The sequence below is a fragment of the Lepidothrix coronata genome, unplaced genomic scaffold (genome assembly GCF_001604755.1).
Source record: "Lepidothrix coronata isolate B3197 unplaced genomic scaffold, Lepidothrix_coronata-1.0 Scaffold203, whole genome shotgun sequence".
NCBI classification, from domain to species: domain Eukaryota; kingdom Metazoa; phylum Chordata; class Aves; order Passeriformes; family Pipridae; genus Lepidothrix; species Lepidothrix coronata.
Window position 1 is genome coordinate 186894 of NW_016690383.1, and position 16577 is coordinate 203470.

Genomic DNA, 16577 nt, shown 5'->3' on the forward strand with positions numbered 1-16577 from the left:
TGCCGTTCTCCGTGACAGGAATGATGTGTGTCAGCAAAGCAGGACCTGGGATTAAAAATAAACCCGCACCGGCGCTGGCTGCGTGGGCCGTGTGTGCGGCGGGGCTGGCCAGGCTGCGGGGGATCCAGCGAGGCGAAGCCATCTGGGCTTTTGCAGGGATGGGGAGGGGGGTTATTAAACAAAGAGCTGGTTTTTCATATTTTTAACACCCGCAAGAGCCGTCCATCAGCCAGCGTGGAGCCGCTTGGTGCCGGTGCCAATGCCATCTGCCCATCGCAGGGCTGGCTGTCCCCCGGGTCCTCGAGGCAGGGGGCTGGGGAGGGGGTGTTGCACCCCACCATAAGGAAAAGGGTTCCCCCTCTGTGCCGTGGGGGCTGCCCCGCATCCAGGTGTCTCTGCTTGGGGGGAATGATGAGCCCAGCCCAAATTTGGGCTATTTAGGGATGGGGAAGAGCAGCTGAGGGGGGTTGTGATGGGCGTCCTGGAGGGTGTAGCATGGCGGGGAGGCAGGATATGATGGGGTGGACACCGAGGACCATTCCCACAGCCCTCCGTGGCTCCCAGCCCGGGATTCGGGGTCGGGGGGAGTAGGAGGTCCCCCTCCCCCATCCTTCATCCTCCAGCATTTTGAGGCGCTGCACTCGGAGAGTTACGGCGTGGGGGTGGGGTGGCAGGGAGGAGCACCCCCCCCCTCCCAGCCTGTGGGATTGGAGGGTGCCGCGCTCGGAGAGTTACGGCGGCGGGGGAAGGTGGGGAGGCCCCCCCGGCTCCTCGCCTTGTCCCTGAGATTGGCGAGCGCCTCACTTGGAACATTACAGCCGCCCCCCCGCCCTGTCCTCGGGATTGGCGAGCGCCGCTCTCGGAGCGTTACGGCGGGGGGGGCTGAGGGAGAGGCAGGAAGAGCCCCCCCCCTCCATCGGCGAGACTGGTGTGCGCCGCGCTCGGAGAACTACGGCGGGGCGGCGGGGGGGTGAGGGAGAGGCGGGGAGAGCCCCCCCCTCCATCGGCGGGATTGGCGTGCGCCGCGCTCGGAGCATTACGGCCGCCCCGCCGTCCCCGGTATCGGCGGGCGCCGCTCAGGGCGCCGCCGCCGCCGCCGCCGCGCCCGCAGCGGAGCTGTCCGCGGTGCTGACCGACCGCCGCCGGCCATGGGCCCGCCGCCCGCCCTGCTCCTGCCGCTCCTCGCCGCGCTGCTCCGCGCCCCGGCACACGGTAAGCGCCGGCCGACACCCCCCCCCCCCTCCGGTCGCCCCCCGCCATACACACCGACCACCTCCCCGGTACCGATGGCTTCAATCCACCTCGGTCGCCGCCAAACTTTGCCAACTCGTGCTCGCCCCCGGTGCGGCGGGGGCGCTCCGCGAGCCCCCCCCACCGTGAACCGAGAATCTCATCCCCCCACCACCACCCCCGCCCCCATTCCCGTTATCCGCCCCATCACCCGCACCGGGGACGCGCAGAGCGGTTTGCAGCCGGGCTGGTGCAACGCCGCCCCCGGTATTACCGGCGATGGGGAGGGCACCGCGGCACCGGGGGCTTGGCAGGCACGGCAGCGCCCGGCGGGACCCGTGCCCGCGGTCAACGAGCCCCTCGAGCCGCCCTTCGTCTGTCTGCGCCGTGATCCGGTCCCTCCGTGCAGTCCCCATCGCGGGGCACCGGGGGCATTTGGTTCTTCCCCCTTTCTTCTGTTGGGGTGACACCTCCGTCTCCGGGAGGGGTGTGGGGAACATGGGGATGGCTGGTGTTGGTCCTTCCCAAGGAGAGCAGCCAACACCCAGCTCGGCTCCCTGGCTCTGCCACCCATGGGGCACCGGCAGCCTCGATGCCTCATGGCTCCACTGCCCCAAAAATAGAATTGGGGACCCTCTGAGTCTTGGGGAGACTTGTCAGGGATTGGGGTTCCCTGGACCACTGTGGCCATGCACAGGGCGATGGGCGGGTCCATGGTCCAGCCCCGCTGGCCCCGGTGGGATGCGGGATGCTGGATGCACGATGCGGGCACCGGCTGCAGGCAGCAGCCGTGCGGGGAGTTACATAAACTCCCCATCTGGCAGCGGAGCCCAGCCGGGGAAGGGCGCCGTGGCCCTGCGCCCGCTGCTATTCCCAGCTCGCTCTGCCGCCTGGGACTGCTGCCACAGCCTTCTTCCTTGTGAGAGGGGGTGAATGCGGGCAGCAAGTGAGGCAATGGCACAGCACCCCCATCTCCTGCCCTGCCAGAGGGGTGGTGAGACTGGAGGGGGTCTGTGTCACTGGCTCTGTCCTGGGGGGAGAGCCCTGGGCAGGGCAGGTTTCCCCCAAGGCAGGTTGGTGCTTACTGTGTCAGTTTAATGATTTCTAATGAGCAATTACCTCTAGTCAGTCCCCTAATTTCTGAATATCAATAAAGTTAATTAAACTCTGCATGTGCATTTCCCGGTGTCTTAGAAGTAGGGATACCCTGGGAGGTGCTTAGGTTTTCCTAGGGCTGGGACCCATGGAGTCCTGTCCACACTGTGCCCCCTGTCACGTAGTAGGAGCTGCCTGTGGGCCCCAGCTCCCTGTCCCTCATCAGGCAGGGCTTCCACAGAGCACCCCAATTTCCATGCAGCACCACCATGCTCAGTGGTACTGTGGCCTTGGCTTGGCATTGATGGGCTGGTGCATGATGGGGATGAGCCATGGGTCTGGAGGACACGGGCACGGGGGATCTTGGACCCCTCAGTCAGGCTGGGGGCTTGGTGATGGCCTCTGAGTGATGGCAATGCAGATCTGATCCTGCATCTCTCCTCCCCCAGCCATGGGGCAGCACCAGCCCCTGGTGCCCACAGGGATTTTCCTCAGCAGAGAGTGGGTTCTGGACCCCGCAGTACTGTTGCAGCTGGGTGGTGTGGTGCCAGGCAAGTCTCCATTCACCCTGCCCCACTGCAGCCCCTCTCCTCAACTCTCCAAAGCCATGGCAGACCGGACATTTTTTGAGGGGGTCATCTTAGCCACACTGAAGGGAGCTCCTTGTAATTTGGGGTCCTGGTAGCTTGGGGGTAACGAGAAGCAGAGTGGGTTGTGGCAGGGGGCAAGGCCTGGCTGTGCCCCCTTTAGCTGTGCTACAGCATCCAACATCAGCCAGATGCACCGTGGGGAAGATGTATTATGGGGACATGGTGTCTCTGGGGATGTGGGTGCAGGCTGGGGTCTCGGTGTGAGGAAGGGGCTGGGGGAGGAGGCAGGCGTCTGCTACAGTAATTAACGGCGTGTGTGCCCGTGCCCTGCATGCCTCGGAGGAGTTCGTCACCGCCACGCTGCCGTGCCGCCAGGCCAGGATTATCTGGATAATGCTCTTAAGCCAGAGAGCGGGAGGGCAGGGCTGTCCCGTGGGGATGTGGGGCGCAGGCTGAGCCAACCACCCCCACCATCCCCCGGGAGCCTGATTGCCGCAGGGATCGTCTGTGGGTTTGCGGTGGTGGGAATGAATTCAGCACAGGGTGCTGTGCCAGGCAGGGCTGCCAGGCAGAGCCAGGGCAGGAGGAATGTGGGGGAAAATGGGGCGCAAAGAAGCTTGGGCAAGGACGTGACAAGGGCACCCCCAGGCCTGGTGCAGAGCAGTGGGGAGATGCCCCCCCTGTGCTGCCAGTGAGACCCCCAGGCTGGCATGGGGCTCTCTAGGGCTGTTTCCCCATATGGAGCCCCATGCCAGGGTGGAGGCTGGGGCTGACCCTGACTGCGGGGTCCCCCGGGAGCACCAACAGCCCCTGGGGGAAGCGGATGAAGTTGTGTCTCCAGTGGCTCTGACGGGAGAGGATAATTTCGCTTCCAATCAATTCTTTAAATGCGCACAATTGAAAGATTGCCTCTGAAAGCTGCCTATAACCAGGGAGGTAATGGATTCCCTCCAGTCGCAGGCAGGGAGCTCGGGAACAGCAGCATCCCTTCCTCCTGCTGCCAGGGAGATGGGGTGAGCCGGAGGACCAGCACTGCTCTCACCACAACCACCCTTGGGTGGGTGAAGAGGCTGCCTGGACCTGCCAGAGGCAGCTGGGGATGCCTCTATCTGCCTGGCTTACTGCCAGCCTGCCCTGTGCTGAGACCTGGCACTGCTCATTACATCTTCCAAGGTGCCAGGGGGGTCCCACTGGCCAAGGCTGGGGATGCACTCGATCCCCAGCCTGCAGGAGAAGCGTCAGGAGCCAGTCCGCACGCTCACTGTGCCAGTAGGAATTATTACATATATAATTTAAATGCAGTAACGAGCTGTGCTGAAGGGATCAAATATTAATCAGCCGCAAGAACGCTGCTCTGACCCTGTGAAAATGGAGAGAGGTGCTTGAAATGCCAGATCAGCCAATGCTGGGCGATGTGTAGGGTGATGCTCAGGCAGGGTGGGCTCCGGTGGTCCCCAGCTGCCCTGGGAGATGGCAGCAAGGGGGAATGTGGCCTTGGCATCAGCCCCTGGTGGCTTCTAGAAATGGATGGTTCATCCTATAGGAAGAGTGGTGATGGGGCAGGGTGTGGGGTTGACTGGAAGGGAGCCGGTGCTGGAGGCAGCTGGGATGCTGGCTCCAGCGGGAGCAGGCGGCGATGGGAGGGAATGGTGTCTGCGAGAAGGATGACATGGCTGAGCAGCCCAACGCAGAGCCCGACAAGCAGCTCTCGCTCGCCTCCCGCAACCGATTTCAATTACTGTTGCTGGCAGCGGGCAGGGAAGGGGAGATAGGAGCTGGGAGGGCAGCGTGGCTCTGCTCTCCCTGCCTGATTCCTGCCCATGCTGGGCAGGCACCTCCAGGACCCAGGAGTGCTCCGAGAGCTAGGTGCTCCTCTGTCACGCAGCAGGGTGAGCTGTAATGGACACTGGGGGGTTCAGAGCTTGCACCGAGCCCCATGGGGGACTCCTGTCCACACCGTGGGCACTACGGGGTGGCATAGCAGTGAGGTCTCTGTCACAGGGGATCCTGATGCAGAGCTGGAGGGGCTGATCAGCACAGAGAGGGGGGACGTGGCACCACACAGTGCTTGGGTCCGAAATAGCAGCAGACATACAATTTATCCCCGCTGCCGCCGTGCAGGGAAATTGCTGTACAAACCCATTAGCTCCACAGGGAGAGCGGGGAACTGGGATTACATGGACCGTGGGTGATGGGGAGGGGATGAGGGCACCACTGGCATCCGCCGGGTGGGGAGGGAGGAAAGCCCCAGGAATGGGCACCCTGGTGCTCGCCCCGCTCTGCCCTCGCGCCCACCCGGTGTCGGTGACGCTCGGGGTGTTCGGTGTGTCAGCCGGCGATCGGCCCCCGTGATGCTCCAGGGAACCGGTTGCGGTGACGTGACATGTGTCAGCGGGTAAATGACTGTTCAATTCAAGGAGAATCGCAAAACATACAAGGTCAAACGCTTCCCCACCAGCGCTGCCATGAATATTAAAGCAGAGCTCCTCTGGTAGCTGCCAGGGCTGGCGGCCATACTCGCTGGCAGTGTCCCCGGCCACCGGGACACCCCTTGGGTTGCCTCCCCAGCTGCTCTAACAGTCTCAACTTGGCCATGGGCATCTGGGGTCACTGGCAGTGCCAGGATGGAGGTGGTCACAGGGTGGCAGGACATGGATGCCAGCATAGGTGCCAAAGGCGTTCCCAGCTCACCAAGCTGGGTGCCAGTTGTTTGGCTGCATGGCAGTGGTGCCAGCTGGATGTCAGGGGAGCTGGCTGCACAGCCCTGCCTGTGCCCACCCACCCCTGCCTGCATCCTTACACTGCCTGCCCATGCCTGCCTGCATCCTGACACTGCCTGTATTCCCATGCTGCTTACACCTGCCCAACCACCACCTGCACCCACCTGTATTCCCTGCCTGCTCCTGCCCACATGCCTTCCCGCTGAAAGCAAGCCTTGCTCCCTGCTAGGGGTCTGCAGAGACACCAGGATGGGACAGATGGGGATCTGGCATCAACAGTGCACGTTCCATCTCCTGTGGCTGCTTTGGGATCTGGGAGCAGTTCAGGGGGCTGGGGGCTGTGGGTGACGGAGTGTGGAGGCTGTGGGTGGGGGAGCGTGGCATTGGCTGCCTGACAGCTCATTAATCACGGCTGCCAGCCCTGGCCATGGGGGTAAAGCCAGATTGGATTTTAAATTGGAAAATAAACCTGGAATCCTGTGAGGCCCTCCCCACTGCGCCCAAGATGCCTCCTGCCTGCCCACTCCTACAGAAGGGGAAACTGAGGCAAGGAATACTACCATGCCATGGCACCGTGATGCTCCTGGGGCCACCAAGGGCCCTGTCCTGTCCCCTCCCCGAGCTGGGCACTCTGTTATTGCTTTCTTGGCGGGCAGCATCGATCGGTGCTCCCCAGGCGGCCGCGTGCTGCCTTATTTATTTATTTGTGACAGCAGGCAGCATCGATTCCCGTTGGGGGGGCAGCCGCCCGCCACAGCCGGATTAGTCTCTGGCATCTCCCGGCTGCTGTTAATAAACTCCCGCCCAGCAAAGCCAATGTGAGGGATTAGGACCCCGTCCTGGGTGCAGCCATGGGCACGTGGCAGCCGTGCCCAGGGACACCGGCAGGCACATGGCCAGTGGGGACCTGACAGCCCCTTTGCAAGGGTCTGTGCCCACTGTGAGCTCTGGAGGGTTCCTGTGGGTGCCAGGGGCCGGAGGGGTGGCTGATGGATAGCTAGTCCCATGTCAGAGGTCCCTGGTCACCTTGGGGGCGTGGGAGGGACATAGTTGTGGCACTGGAGATAAGCTGCTTAGAGACATCTGTGGAGGTGGAGGCTCTAATCCTGTGGTGTTCACGGGGCATGAGTGGCAGCAGCTGGGCATCCGGTGCCTTCCACAGAGGGCTGAGCATCCTGCATCCCTTGAGGGTCAAGACAATCCTGGGTCCTGAGGATCCCCTGGTGCCAGGACCATCTCATGGTACTCAGAGCAATCCATGAAGCCCAGGGCAGTGTCTGGTGCCTACACGCTCCCCAGGCCAGGATGCACAGTATCCAAATGGGACCTGCTTTAGGATCCTTGCTGTGGGGTCTGGCCTCACCCAGTAGCCTCAATGGGGACCACTGTGCCTCCCAGCACTCCGGGCAGGTGAGATGCCCATGGGCAGGGGTGTCCAGGAAGGTGAGATGGGCATCTCTACCCCAGCCTTCACTGTGTGGGGCAGCCGTGGCAGCGCAGGGCCCAGCCCTGAGCACTAATCTGCTATTAAAGCCTAGCGGAGATTTTGGCGCCCTTCAGCATAAACTCATTAACTTTTATGTTCAAATAAATGGATCCTATTAAAATATAATTCTGGCCTTGCTGGGGGGCAAGTGAACCTTTCAGAACCAGTGTGGGCAGGTGTTCACTTCCCTGCTGTGCCCAGGGCATTATCACCATCCCAGGGCGATGGCAGGGGGGGAGTGGGGACACAGGGTGGGTGACAGGGGGGTGTGAGGATGCCTCCCAGCATCCAGCGTCTCCCCACCACGCTGCACACCCAAGATAATGTCTCTTAATAGTCCCTTAAAAGCAGCAGTAGCAGAGTAATTAATCTTCACGGGGCCCTGCCCTGCTACGGATCGGGATAATTACCCAGTAATTGGCAGTATCGTGTCATCAGTGCCTGTGCACGGCAGCGAGACGTGCCCACAAGCTGCTGTGGCCTCGTGCCCCGCATCAGGCCTCAGAGGGATGCTGGGTGCCACCGTGGCATCCCCCCTGCTGCAGCACAGAGGGGCTGGGGAGCCGTGCCCGGCAGGAGAGGGGATAGTGCTGTGCCAGATCCAGGAGCGGGAGATGCTGGGTGACTCATTAGGACTGATGAAATTCCCTTTTAATTTTTGGTCTGAAGGCTGTAAGCGGCTGGGCTGGGCACGCTGCGGGTTTGCTCAGGGACTAATGCTCAGGAAGGGACATGGGGCTGTGGTGGGGGGATCCCTGTGGCTGTGGGTGAGAGGTGGGGAGCGTAAGTGGAGGTGGTCCCCTGCAGGTTGACGTTACTCAGAGACAGCATGGCTGGAGAGGAGTTCTCACAGACTCATTGCACTGGTGGCCTGGAGCAGGGTCCCAGGCTCCAGTGACATTCCTGGTGCAGCTGGTCATGGCAGTCATGTTAATCACCTGTGTGCCTACACCACAGGGATGTGGGGTCCTGGGAAGCCCTTGGCACAGCATGGCCACCTCTGTGTAGAAGGACAATCCGTGACTAGGAACGCCAACCCCAGGGCTGTCCCCAGAAGAGCTGGCTCATGGCAGGGGTGTGCACCCCTTCACGTGATACAAGCTGCAGCTGTGCATTAATTAGCCAGGGCTTAATTGCCAGGACTGCCCCAGTGAAGGGTATGCTGGGAGAAGGTTGGTGGTGTCCCACTGCATGTGCTTGATGTACTTGCTTGCCATCCTGATTTTGATGGAATATTGGTGTGCAGGAAAGCATTAAACCTCAGAGGCACTGGCCTGTGGTCAAAGATTAGTTCATGGGGAAATGTTGATCCCTGGTGCAGCATCAGTTCCCAGTGCAGCACAGGTCTGTGATACTGCCCCAGCATCATTCCCCAGTGAGGTACCAGTCCCCAGAGCTGCATCCATACCTGACACAGCATCAGTCCATGCCCAAGGGTTGGTCCCAGGTGTCACATCGAGCACACTCTTGGTCCATGCTGAAGCATCAGTCCCTAGTTCATCACCAGTTCCCCGTTCCCTGTCAGTCCCCAGTACAGCTTCAGTCCACTTGTTCCCAGCATCCCATGTTCTTTCTTCCCTCCAGGCTTCAACGGGCTGGCGAGGAAGACTGGGGAGAGTGCTGAAGTTGAGCCAACGGCGCTGCCCACCCCGGCGGAGCGGGAGACAGAGGCTCACTTTGTGAGCACGGCACCCACGCTGAAGATCCTCAACCACCACCCGCTGCTGGAGGACCTGCTGCATGAAGCCTTCCTGAAGAAGGACTACCTGGCCCAGGCACCATTCCTGCCCGCTGGTGCTGGCCCCCTCCTCCCCTCTGGTGCCCTCCAGCCGGCCCCTGGCCCCCCAGCCCCCAAGCCCTCACCTCACACCCCTGCCCTGCCTCGGCCTGCCTTCCCCACTGACCCGCTGACCACGCCAGCAGGGCGCTCCGGGCCATGGGGGGAGGCGTGGGGGGCTGTGCCAGATGCTGATCCTTCATGGTACCCCCCTGGGGTGTCAGAGTCAGGCACTGCATCCCCCAGCCAGGCACCCACCACTGCTGGCACATCCCTGGCACCCCGCACTGGGGCTGCTGTGGTGCCTGGGGATGAGGAGGGAACCACAACCACCTCCACCATCACCACCACCACCGTCACCACGCTGCAGGGGCCAGGTGAGTACTGGGGAGGAAGTTGGGGGGAACTGGGGTGAAGTGCGACTGAGCCGGGATCTTGTCTGTCATCAGCTCCCTGTAACCGGACGCTGGCGGGTCCTGAGGGTTGGTTGGTGTCCCCGGAGCCAGCTGGTGTCCCCTATGATGGCAGCCTGGACTGCACCTACACCATCTCTGTTTACCCTGGCTATGGTGTGGAGCTCAAGGTGAGCTGAGGGTTGCGGGTGGGACAGGGTGCCGAGTGCCTGCAGACAAGTGTGGGATGTCCCCTGCTCCCTGCCATGGCTGTGTGGCTGTGCAGGGTGCAGCAAGCACATGGTCTTGTCCATGTCCTTGTTCCCATTCCTGTGTCCCTAAGCCAGCAGAGTGGCTCAGGGCATTGCCCATCCTCAGGCTCCAGCGCAGAAATGTGGGTGCATGAGTTGATGGGATGCCCCAGGATGCTCCGTGCCCACCAGCTGCCGTGGCTGGCACCCATCACAAAGAAGTGCTGTGAGATTTAATTAACGAAGCCCTGATGGAGAAGGTGTAAGCAATGCCGGCAGGTGCCATGCTGTGGTGCAGAGCCAGGAACGCCCAGAGCCCATCTGCCAGGAGCAGAGGCTGACAGCAAATCCTGCTGTGCTGAGGGTACATGCTACTGCTGTCAGCGGCACGTGGCCATGTGTCCCTGTCTCTGCTGGACCTGCTGCTGAAGGTGCCGCAGGGCAATGCTGTGGCTTGCTGAAAGCTGGTGGTGAGCAAAAGGCAGCATCTCCACCATCAGCCTCACTCCAGCCCACACTCACCAGTGCTGCTGCTCCTCACCATGCAGCACAGCTTAATTAAGATCATTAATAGCAAATTGCTCCAAGGGGCTGGAACACACACACACCTGGCTGTGGACGAGGCTGTCGGCGTGGGTCTGGCTGTGTCATGGTGCTCCAGCAGGGCTGCTGGCTGGTCCCAGCCTCTCTTGGCATGGAGGATGATTTATGGTGCTGCTAACCATGTTTGAAAGGTGCTGCCCTGTGCAGACAAGCTCCAGTGCACTATTGACCATGGAGAAGCCACTCAAGGACCAGCTCCGAGCTGGATGTGGGGTGATGCTGTGGTGGTGACACTTGTGTCCCCTGCAGGTGGAGAACATCAGCCTGGCAGAGGGGGAGACGCTGACAGTGGAGAGTGCAGGGGGCCTGGAGCCCATCCTTCTGGCCAACGAGTCCTTCCTGCTGCGGGGCCAGGTCATCCGCAGCCCAGCCAACCTCCTCACCCTCCGCTTCCAGAGTCCCCGGCCCCCCAGCCCTGGATCCTACCACTTTTACTACCAAGGTATAGGAACAGAGACTCTCCTGTACCCCCTGGGGGCCTTCCCTACTGACATGGCACTAACTTGGAGTGTGGTCATGCACCACGAGTTTATCTGTGCCACTGGCAGGTTTAAGGGGGCACTGACCGGGTGAAGAACACTCACGGAGAGCTAATTGGTGTGAGCAATTACAGGCTCATTTGGCATAATTCCTGGCAGCAATAGCACCATGTCACCCAGTCCTGCAGCACCCAGGCATTTTGTGGGGGGCTGGGGAGGTGGGTGCTGGGATCTGGAGGGGTATGTTGCCCCCCTGCCCTTGGTAACATCACCACCTGCCCCCAGCCTACCTGCTGAGCTGTCCCTTCCCGGCACGGCCGGCTTTCGGGGAGGTCTCCGTCAGCAGCCTGCACCCCGGTGGGGACGCCCGCTTCCGCTGCACCACGGGGTACCAGCTGCAGGGTGCCCGCCGGCTGCTCTGCCGCAACGCCACTCGCCCCTTCTGGAGCGCCCGTGAGCCCCTCTGCCTCGGTAAGCACCGGCACCGTGGGGACGCGGCACAGCCGGCACGGCACAGTTGGCCACTGATGGTCCCTCTCCCACAGCCGCGTGCGGCGGGGTAGTACGGAATGCCACAGTGGGACGCATCGTCTCGCCCGGCTTCCCTGGGAACTACAGCAACAACCTGACATGCCACTGGCTACTGGAGGCGCCCGATGGCCACCGCCTGCACCTCCACTTTGAGAAGGTGTCGCTGGCAGAGGATGATGACAGGTTTGGCCCTGAGGCTGGGGGGCTTGAGGGGTGGGGGCACTCTGGGGCAGCCCTGCACAGGGCTGTGTTCAAGGATGAGTGTTGTTGGCCATATTCAAGGATGGGGGATGCTGGTCATGCGTGTGGATGGGTATCACTGACCATATCCCGGGATGGAATCCATCAGCCATGACCAGGGGTGGGTACCATTGGTCATATTCAAAGATGTCTGTAGTTGGCCAGGTGTGGCCACTGTTGGCCATTGGCTACAGTCAAGGACGGGTGCTGTTGGCCATATTCAAGAAAGATACCACTGGCCATGCCCAAGGGTGGGTGCTATTCACCATGCCCAAGGATGGTGCTGTTGGCTATGGCCACCACAGCACCCTGCCCCTGTCATGCCTTGGCAGGCTCATCATCCGCAATGGCAACAACGTGGAGGCACCACCAGTGTACGACTCCTACGAGGTGGAGTACCTGCCCATCGAGGGGCTGCTCAGCACTGGGCGCCACTTCTTCGTGGAGCTCACCACCGACAGCAGCGGGGCTGCTGCGGGCATGGCACTGCGCTATGAGGGTATGGGGCTGGGGCGTAGGGGGGCACCCAAACATCCCTGTGCCTGCCTGGCCCCTGCAAACCTTTGCTCCTGTGCCCACAGCCTTTGAGCAGGGGCATTGCTATGAGCCCTTCGTCAAGTATGGGAACTTCACGGCCAGTGACCCCCGGTACCCTGTGGGTACCACAGTGGAGTTCAGCTGTGACCCTGGCTACACGCTGGAGCAGGGCTCCACCATCATCGAGTGCGTTGACCCCAGTGACCCCCAGTGGAACGAGACAGAACCAGCTTGCCGTGGTGGGTGCCAGGACTGGGGGGCCAGGGGGGCTGAAACTGGAGGTTTGATGGGTGTCGGGGCTGGAGGGTGCCACGGGTGCTGGGGGTTGCTGTGGACACTGGAGCTGAGGATGGGACATGAGAGATGCTGGAGCCGAGGATGGGACATGAGAGATGCTGGAGCCACTGTGTTGTTGCTGGAGCTGAGGGACACGGTGGGAGCTGGAGACAATGGGAATGGTGGGTGCTGGAGACAGGGATGAGCTACAGTGGGTGCTGGAACCACCATATCATGGCGCGTGCTTGAGCTGGAGCCAGTGGGAATGGTAAGTGCTGGAGGTCGTGGGCACTGGGTGGAGGGTGCTGTGGTGGGTGCCCCGTGGCGGTGCCGAGCCTGGTGTCTGCCCACAGCGGTGTGCAGCGGGGAGCTGACAGACACAGCTGGTGTGGTGCTGTCACCCAACTGGCCAGAGGCATATGGCAAGGGCCAGGACTGCATCTGGGGGCTGCACGTGGAGGAGGACAAGCGCATCATGCTGGATGTCCGCGTGTGAGTGCGGGGATGGCCTGGGATGGGGATGGTGGGATGGAGGGGTCCATGCACCTCCCGCCCTCATGGCCCCAATGCCCCAGGCTGCGGCTTGGCTCGGGGGACATGCTGACCTTCTACGACGGGGACGACCTGACGGCGCGAATCCTGGGTCAGTACACGGGTGCCCGCGGACGCTTCAAGCTTTACGCCTCCACCGCTGACGTCACCGTCCAGTTCCAGTCTGACCCCGGTGCCGGCCCCTTCGCCTATCGACAGGGCTTTGTCATCCACTTTTCTGGTGAGCCCCACTGGCAGGACAGTATCATGAGTGTCCCTGCTGTCCCCACTGCCCTGCTCACCCCTCCATCCCCACAGAGGTCCCCCGCAACGACACCTGCCCCGAGCTGCCAGAAATTGCCAATGGCTGGAAGACATCCTCGCAGCCGGAGCTTCTCCATGGCACTGTGGTCACCTTCCATTGCTACCCTGGCTTCCAGCTGACCGGCACTGACCTCCTGATGTGCCACTGGGACCTGACGTGGAGCGGTGATCTGCCCTCCTGCGAGCGGGGTGAGTGGCCCGCCAGTCTCCCCCTGCCCTGCAGTGTGTCCCCAGCCACCGTCACCATTGGTCAATCCCTCCTGCAGTGACAACCTGCCGGGACCCCGGGGATGCCGAGCACAGCCGCAGGGTGGTCTCCAACCCTAAATTCCCTGTGGGAGCCACCGTGCAGTACGTCTGTGACAAAGGCTATGTCCTGGCGGGTGCTGGGACTCTCACCTGCCATGACCGTGCTGCAGGGGGGCCCAAGTGGAGCGACCGTCTCCCCAAGTGCATCCGTGAGTTGGGTACCCCCTCCCTGGGCATGTCACCCAAGCTGATGGCGAGCACTGATGCCACCATACCACTGCCCTGCAGCAGAGACATACGAGCCCTGCCACAACCCTGGTGTGCCGGCGGGCGGGAGGCAGAACCCGGAGCGGCGGCTGTACCCGGCAGGAGCCACCTTACACTTCTCCTGCACCGCCGGCCGGGCGCTGCTGGGCGAGGGCAGCCTGCGCTGCCTGCCCGGGCACCCCTCACGCTGGAGCGGCCCCCCTCCCATCTGCAAGGCGGGTGAGAGGACCCCCACACACACCCCAGCGCCCCGTTGGCACTGCTTGGCATCCCACTTCTCACTCCACCCTTTCTTTCTTTCTTTCTTTCACCCTCTGCAGCCTCTTATGATGAGTTTTACAGCAACCGCAACCTGGATGGTAAGGGCAAGGGGGTGTTGGGGTGCCGGGGTGCAGAGGGGCACCTGGGGTGCAGCCGTCGCGGGGTGTCCCCTCAGTGAGCCCCCAACTTTCCCACACAGCTGTAGCCAAGGCCGTGCCCTCGGGGACGGCACTGGAGGGCACCAACGTTGCCATCGCTGTCTTCCTGCCCGTGCTGGTGGTGGCCCTGCTCATCGGGGGCATTTATCTCTACTTCTCCAAGTGAGTGGCCCACTGGCCCCTGTCGCCCCGTGGGGTACTCGTGGCCCCCCTGCTGCCTGCCCCAGCTGCTCTCTCTCCCCACAGGCTCCAGGGGAAGCCGGCCCTGCAGCTGCCCCTTGCTGGCTCCCACCCCTACGACCATATCACCGTGGAGTCAGCTTTCGACAATCCCACCTATGAGACAGGAGTAAGTACTGGCCCCCACACCCCTTGACTGGGGCTGGGCACCCCAGAGACCCTACATCTCACAGGCACCTGGGTCAGGGGCTGTGCATGGGGTGGGGCAGGTGTGGGATGGGATCTTGTGTTCCAGGGACAGTGCATTAGATAGGACATCCATCCAGGGACCACACATGGGATGGGACAACCATCCCAGGACCATTCACAGGATGGACATCAATCTAGGAACCACACATGGGGTGAGACATGCATCCAGAGACCACACATCAGCTGGGATGTCCATCCAGGGACCATGCACAGGGATAACACGTGGGATGGAATGCCTATCCAGGGGCTGTTCACAGGATGGGACGTCCATCTAGGCACCACACATCATTCTGGGATATCCAGCTGGGATATCCATCAAGGGACCATGTACAGCACATCAGCTGGAACATTCATCCCAGGGACTATGCATTAGATTGGACATCCATCCAGGAACTACACACGGGATTGAGTGTCTGTCCAGGGACCACACATGGGATGGTACCTGCATCCCCAGGGCCATCTGTGGTCTGGGATGTGCCCCCAGGTCCCTACAGGGTGGGAGATGCCCTGTCCCTGCCCAAGGCACCCGTCACGCTGCCGAGTGTCCAACCCCTTGCAGTCTGTTTTCTTTGCAGGACACGAGAGAGTATGAGGTGTCCATCTAGGCGTGGGCAGTGTGGAGCTGGGCACCGCAGCCACCCCTCCCGGGCCTCCCCGTGCCCACCGGCCCCCGGCACGGGCCGGGAACACCTCTCCCGAGGAGACTCAAGCCGAGCGCTTGGCAGGACCCACCTGGGCACCGGCCACCCCCCTGCCACCTCCAGCCCACCCAGACCCCTGTGGGGTCTGTCCGAGCCCCACTGTCACCCAGCCCCCCACACCGGGCTCATGGGAGGCTGAGCCAGTGGGGGTCCCTGGACCCCATCCTGCCCCCCCCACCCCCTGAGCCAATGAGAGTCCTCGCCTCCCATTCTGCCCCCCCCGGGGCTCCACCCTTCCCCCAGACCTCCCCCGCAGGGGCACAGCAGCCCCCCCAGCCCCCGCGATGGAGGAGGGACCCAGGCAGGGGGAGCAGCGCTGTGGGGACCTCCAGGTAAGGACAGGGCTCCCCGGGGCTGCAGCGGGGAGGGGATAAAGCCCCGGGGGGTGGGCCAGAGGCTTGAGTGGCCATGTGGGTACCATGTGGGTGCCCCCCCACCCTCGCCCTCCCTCGCCGCCCCCAGCAAAGGGCTGGTCCCCCCGCACCCTCGTGTCTCCCACCGCCGCCACGCAGGGACGTGTCCCCCCCGTGCCCCCCAGCATGCTGCGTGTGCTCCCGGCCCCCCGCTTGCTTCGCCCTCCCGGGGGGGTCCCCTCCGCCACCAGCGCGTCCTCCCCCGCGCGTCCCGGGGGTGACGGGGTGGGCAGGGGCACCGCGCATGGCTATGCCCCCCCACCCCACCGCCGCGTCCCGCCCGGGCTGGTGACCCCGGCCCCCTGTCTGGAGGGGACACCGCCCCCTCCCCATCTTTTGGTTGTTTCATTAATAAAAAGAACTGGTGTTTTAGAAGAAGCGATGGGCGTCTTCTTCAGCGGGGCCGGGCAGCCCCCATTGGGGGTGCACCTCCACCCCCCTAGGACCCCCATGACCCCTCGAGCCCCCGTGCTCCCCTAAGGGGGGGCGCTGCCGCTTTAAGAGGCGTGGCCTCCATCTGTGTGACGTCATACAGAAAAACCACGCCCCCTGCTCCCCCGCGCGCCGCACGCAGGGCGCCCCCTGCCGGCGCTCGCGCGCTCCCCGCCCTGCGTCGTTACGTCACCGGTGTCCGCGCGCTACACTCCCACACCCCTCCCTACTCCCGCCCTGGAACGTGACGGCAGCCACGCGCCTGCGCGAGAAAGGGGCGGAGCCAGGCAGGAAAAGCGGGCGGAGCCAGGCGGGGAAAAGGGTGGAGCCAGACAGGGCGAAGAGAGGCTTCGCGCCTGCGCGCTGGCGCCGCGTGAGTCGCGTTCCGTCCCCCCCCCTCGCCCCCCGCCCTCCGCCGCCGCCGCTGCCGCCGCGCCAGGTCCGCGCGCGCGGCGCGGGGCGGGCGGGGGGACCCGCGCATGCGCGCGCGACGGGCGGGGCGGGGCGGGGTGCGCGTGCGCGCGGGGCCCGGAGCGTCGGCGCCGCCGCTCTGAGCGCGGGGCGTGCGCGGAGCCAGAGCGGCCGCGGCGGGCGCGGGGCCGCCG

At 63.2% G+C, this 16577-nt stretch overlaps 1 protein-coding gene across 1 annotated transcript; it reads left to right on the forward strand.

Moving 5' to 3' along the window:
• The first annotated feature begins 1148 nt into the window (after positions 1-1148).
• On the forward strand, positions 1149-15827 carry SEZ6 (seizure related 6 homolog). The gene is made up of 17 exons (XM_017832459.1): positions 1149-1212; positions 8706-9275; positions 9348-9481; positions 10394-10586; positions 10909-11094; positions 11169-11337; positions 11727-11893; positions 11976-12170; positions 12561-12699; positions 12783-12979; positions 13057-13251; positions 13329-13520; positions 13600-13797; positions 13899-13937; positions 14039-14159; positions 14244-14346; positions 14986-15827. The coding sequence occupies exons 1-17, from the start codon at positions 1149-1151 to the stop codon at positions 15016-15018; spliced, it is 2895 nt and encodes a 964-aa protein (XP_017687948.1). The 3' UTR covers positions 15019-15827.
• The last annotated feature ends 750 nt before the right edge of the window (positions 15828-16577 follow it).

Excerpts from the sequence above, each read along its gene's own strand:
- SEZ6 (XM_017832459.1), top strand. The coding sequence starts at position 1,149 with ATGGGCCCGCCGCCCGCCCTGCTCCTGCCGCTCCTCGCCGCGCTGCTC. Across the intron at positions 9,482-10,393 it reads GCTATGGTGTGGAGCTCAAG|GTGGAGAACATCAGCCTGGC; the intron begins GTGAGCTGAGGG and ends TGTCCCCTGCAG. Across the intron at positions 11,095-11,168 it reads CCGTGAGCCCCTCTGCCTCG|CCGCGTGCGGCGGGGTAGTA; the intron begins GTAAGCACCGGC and ends CCTCTCCCACAG.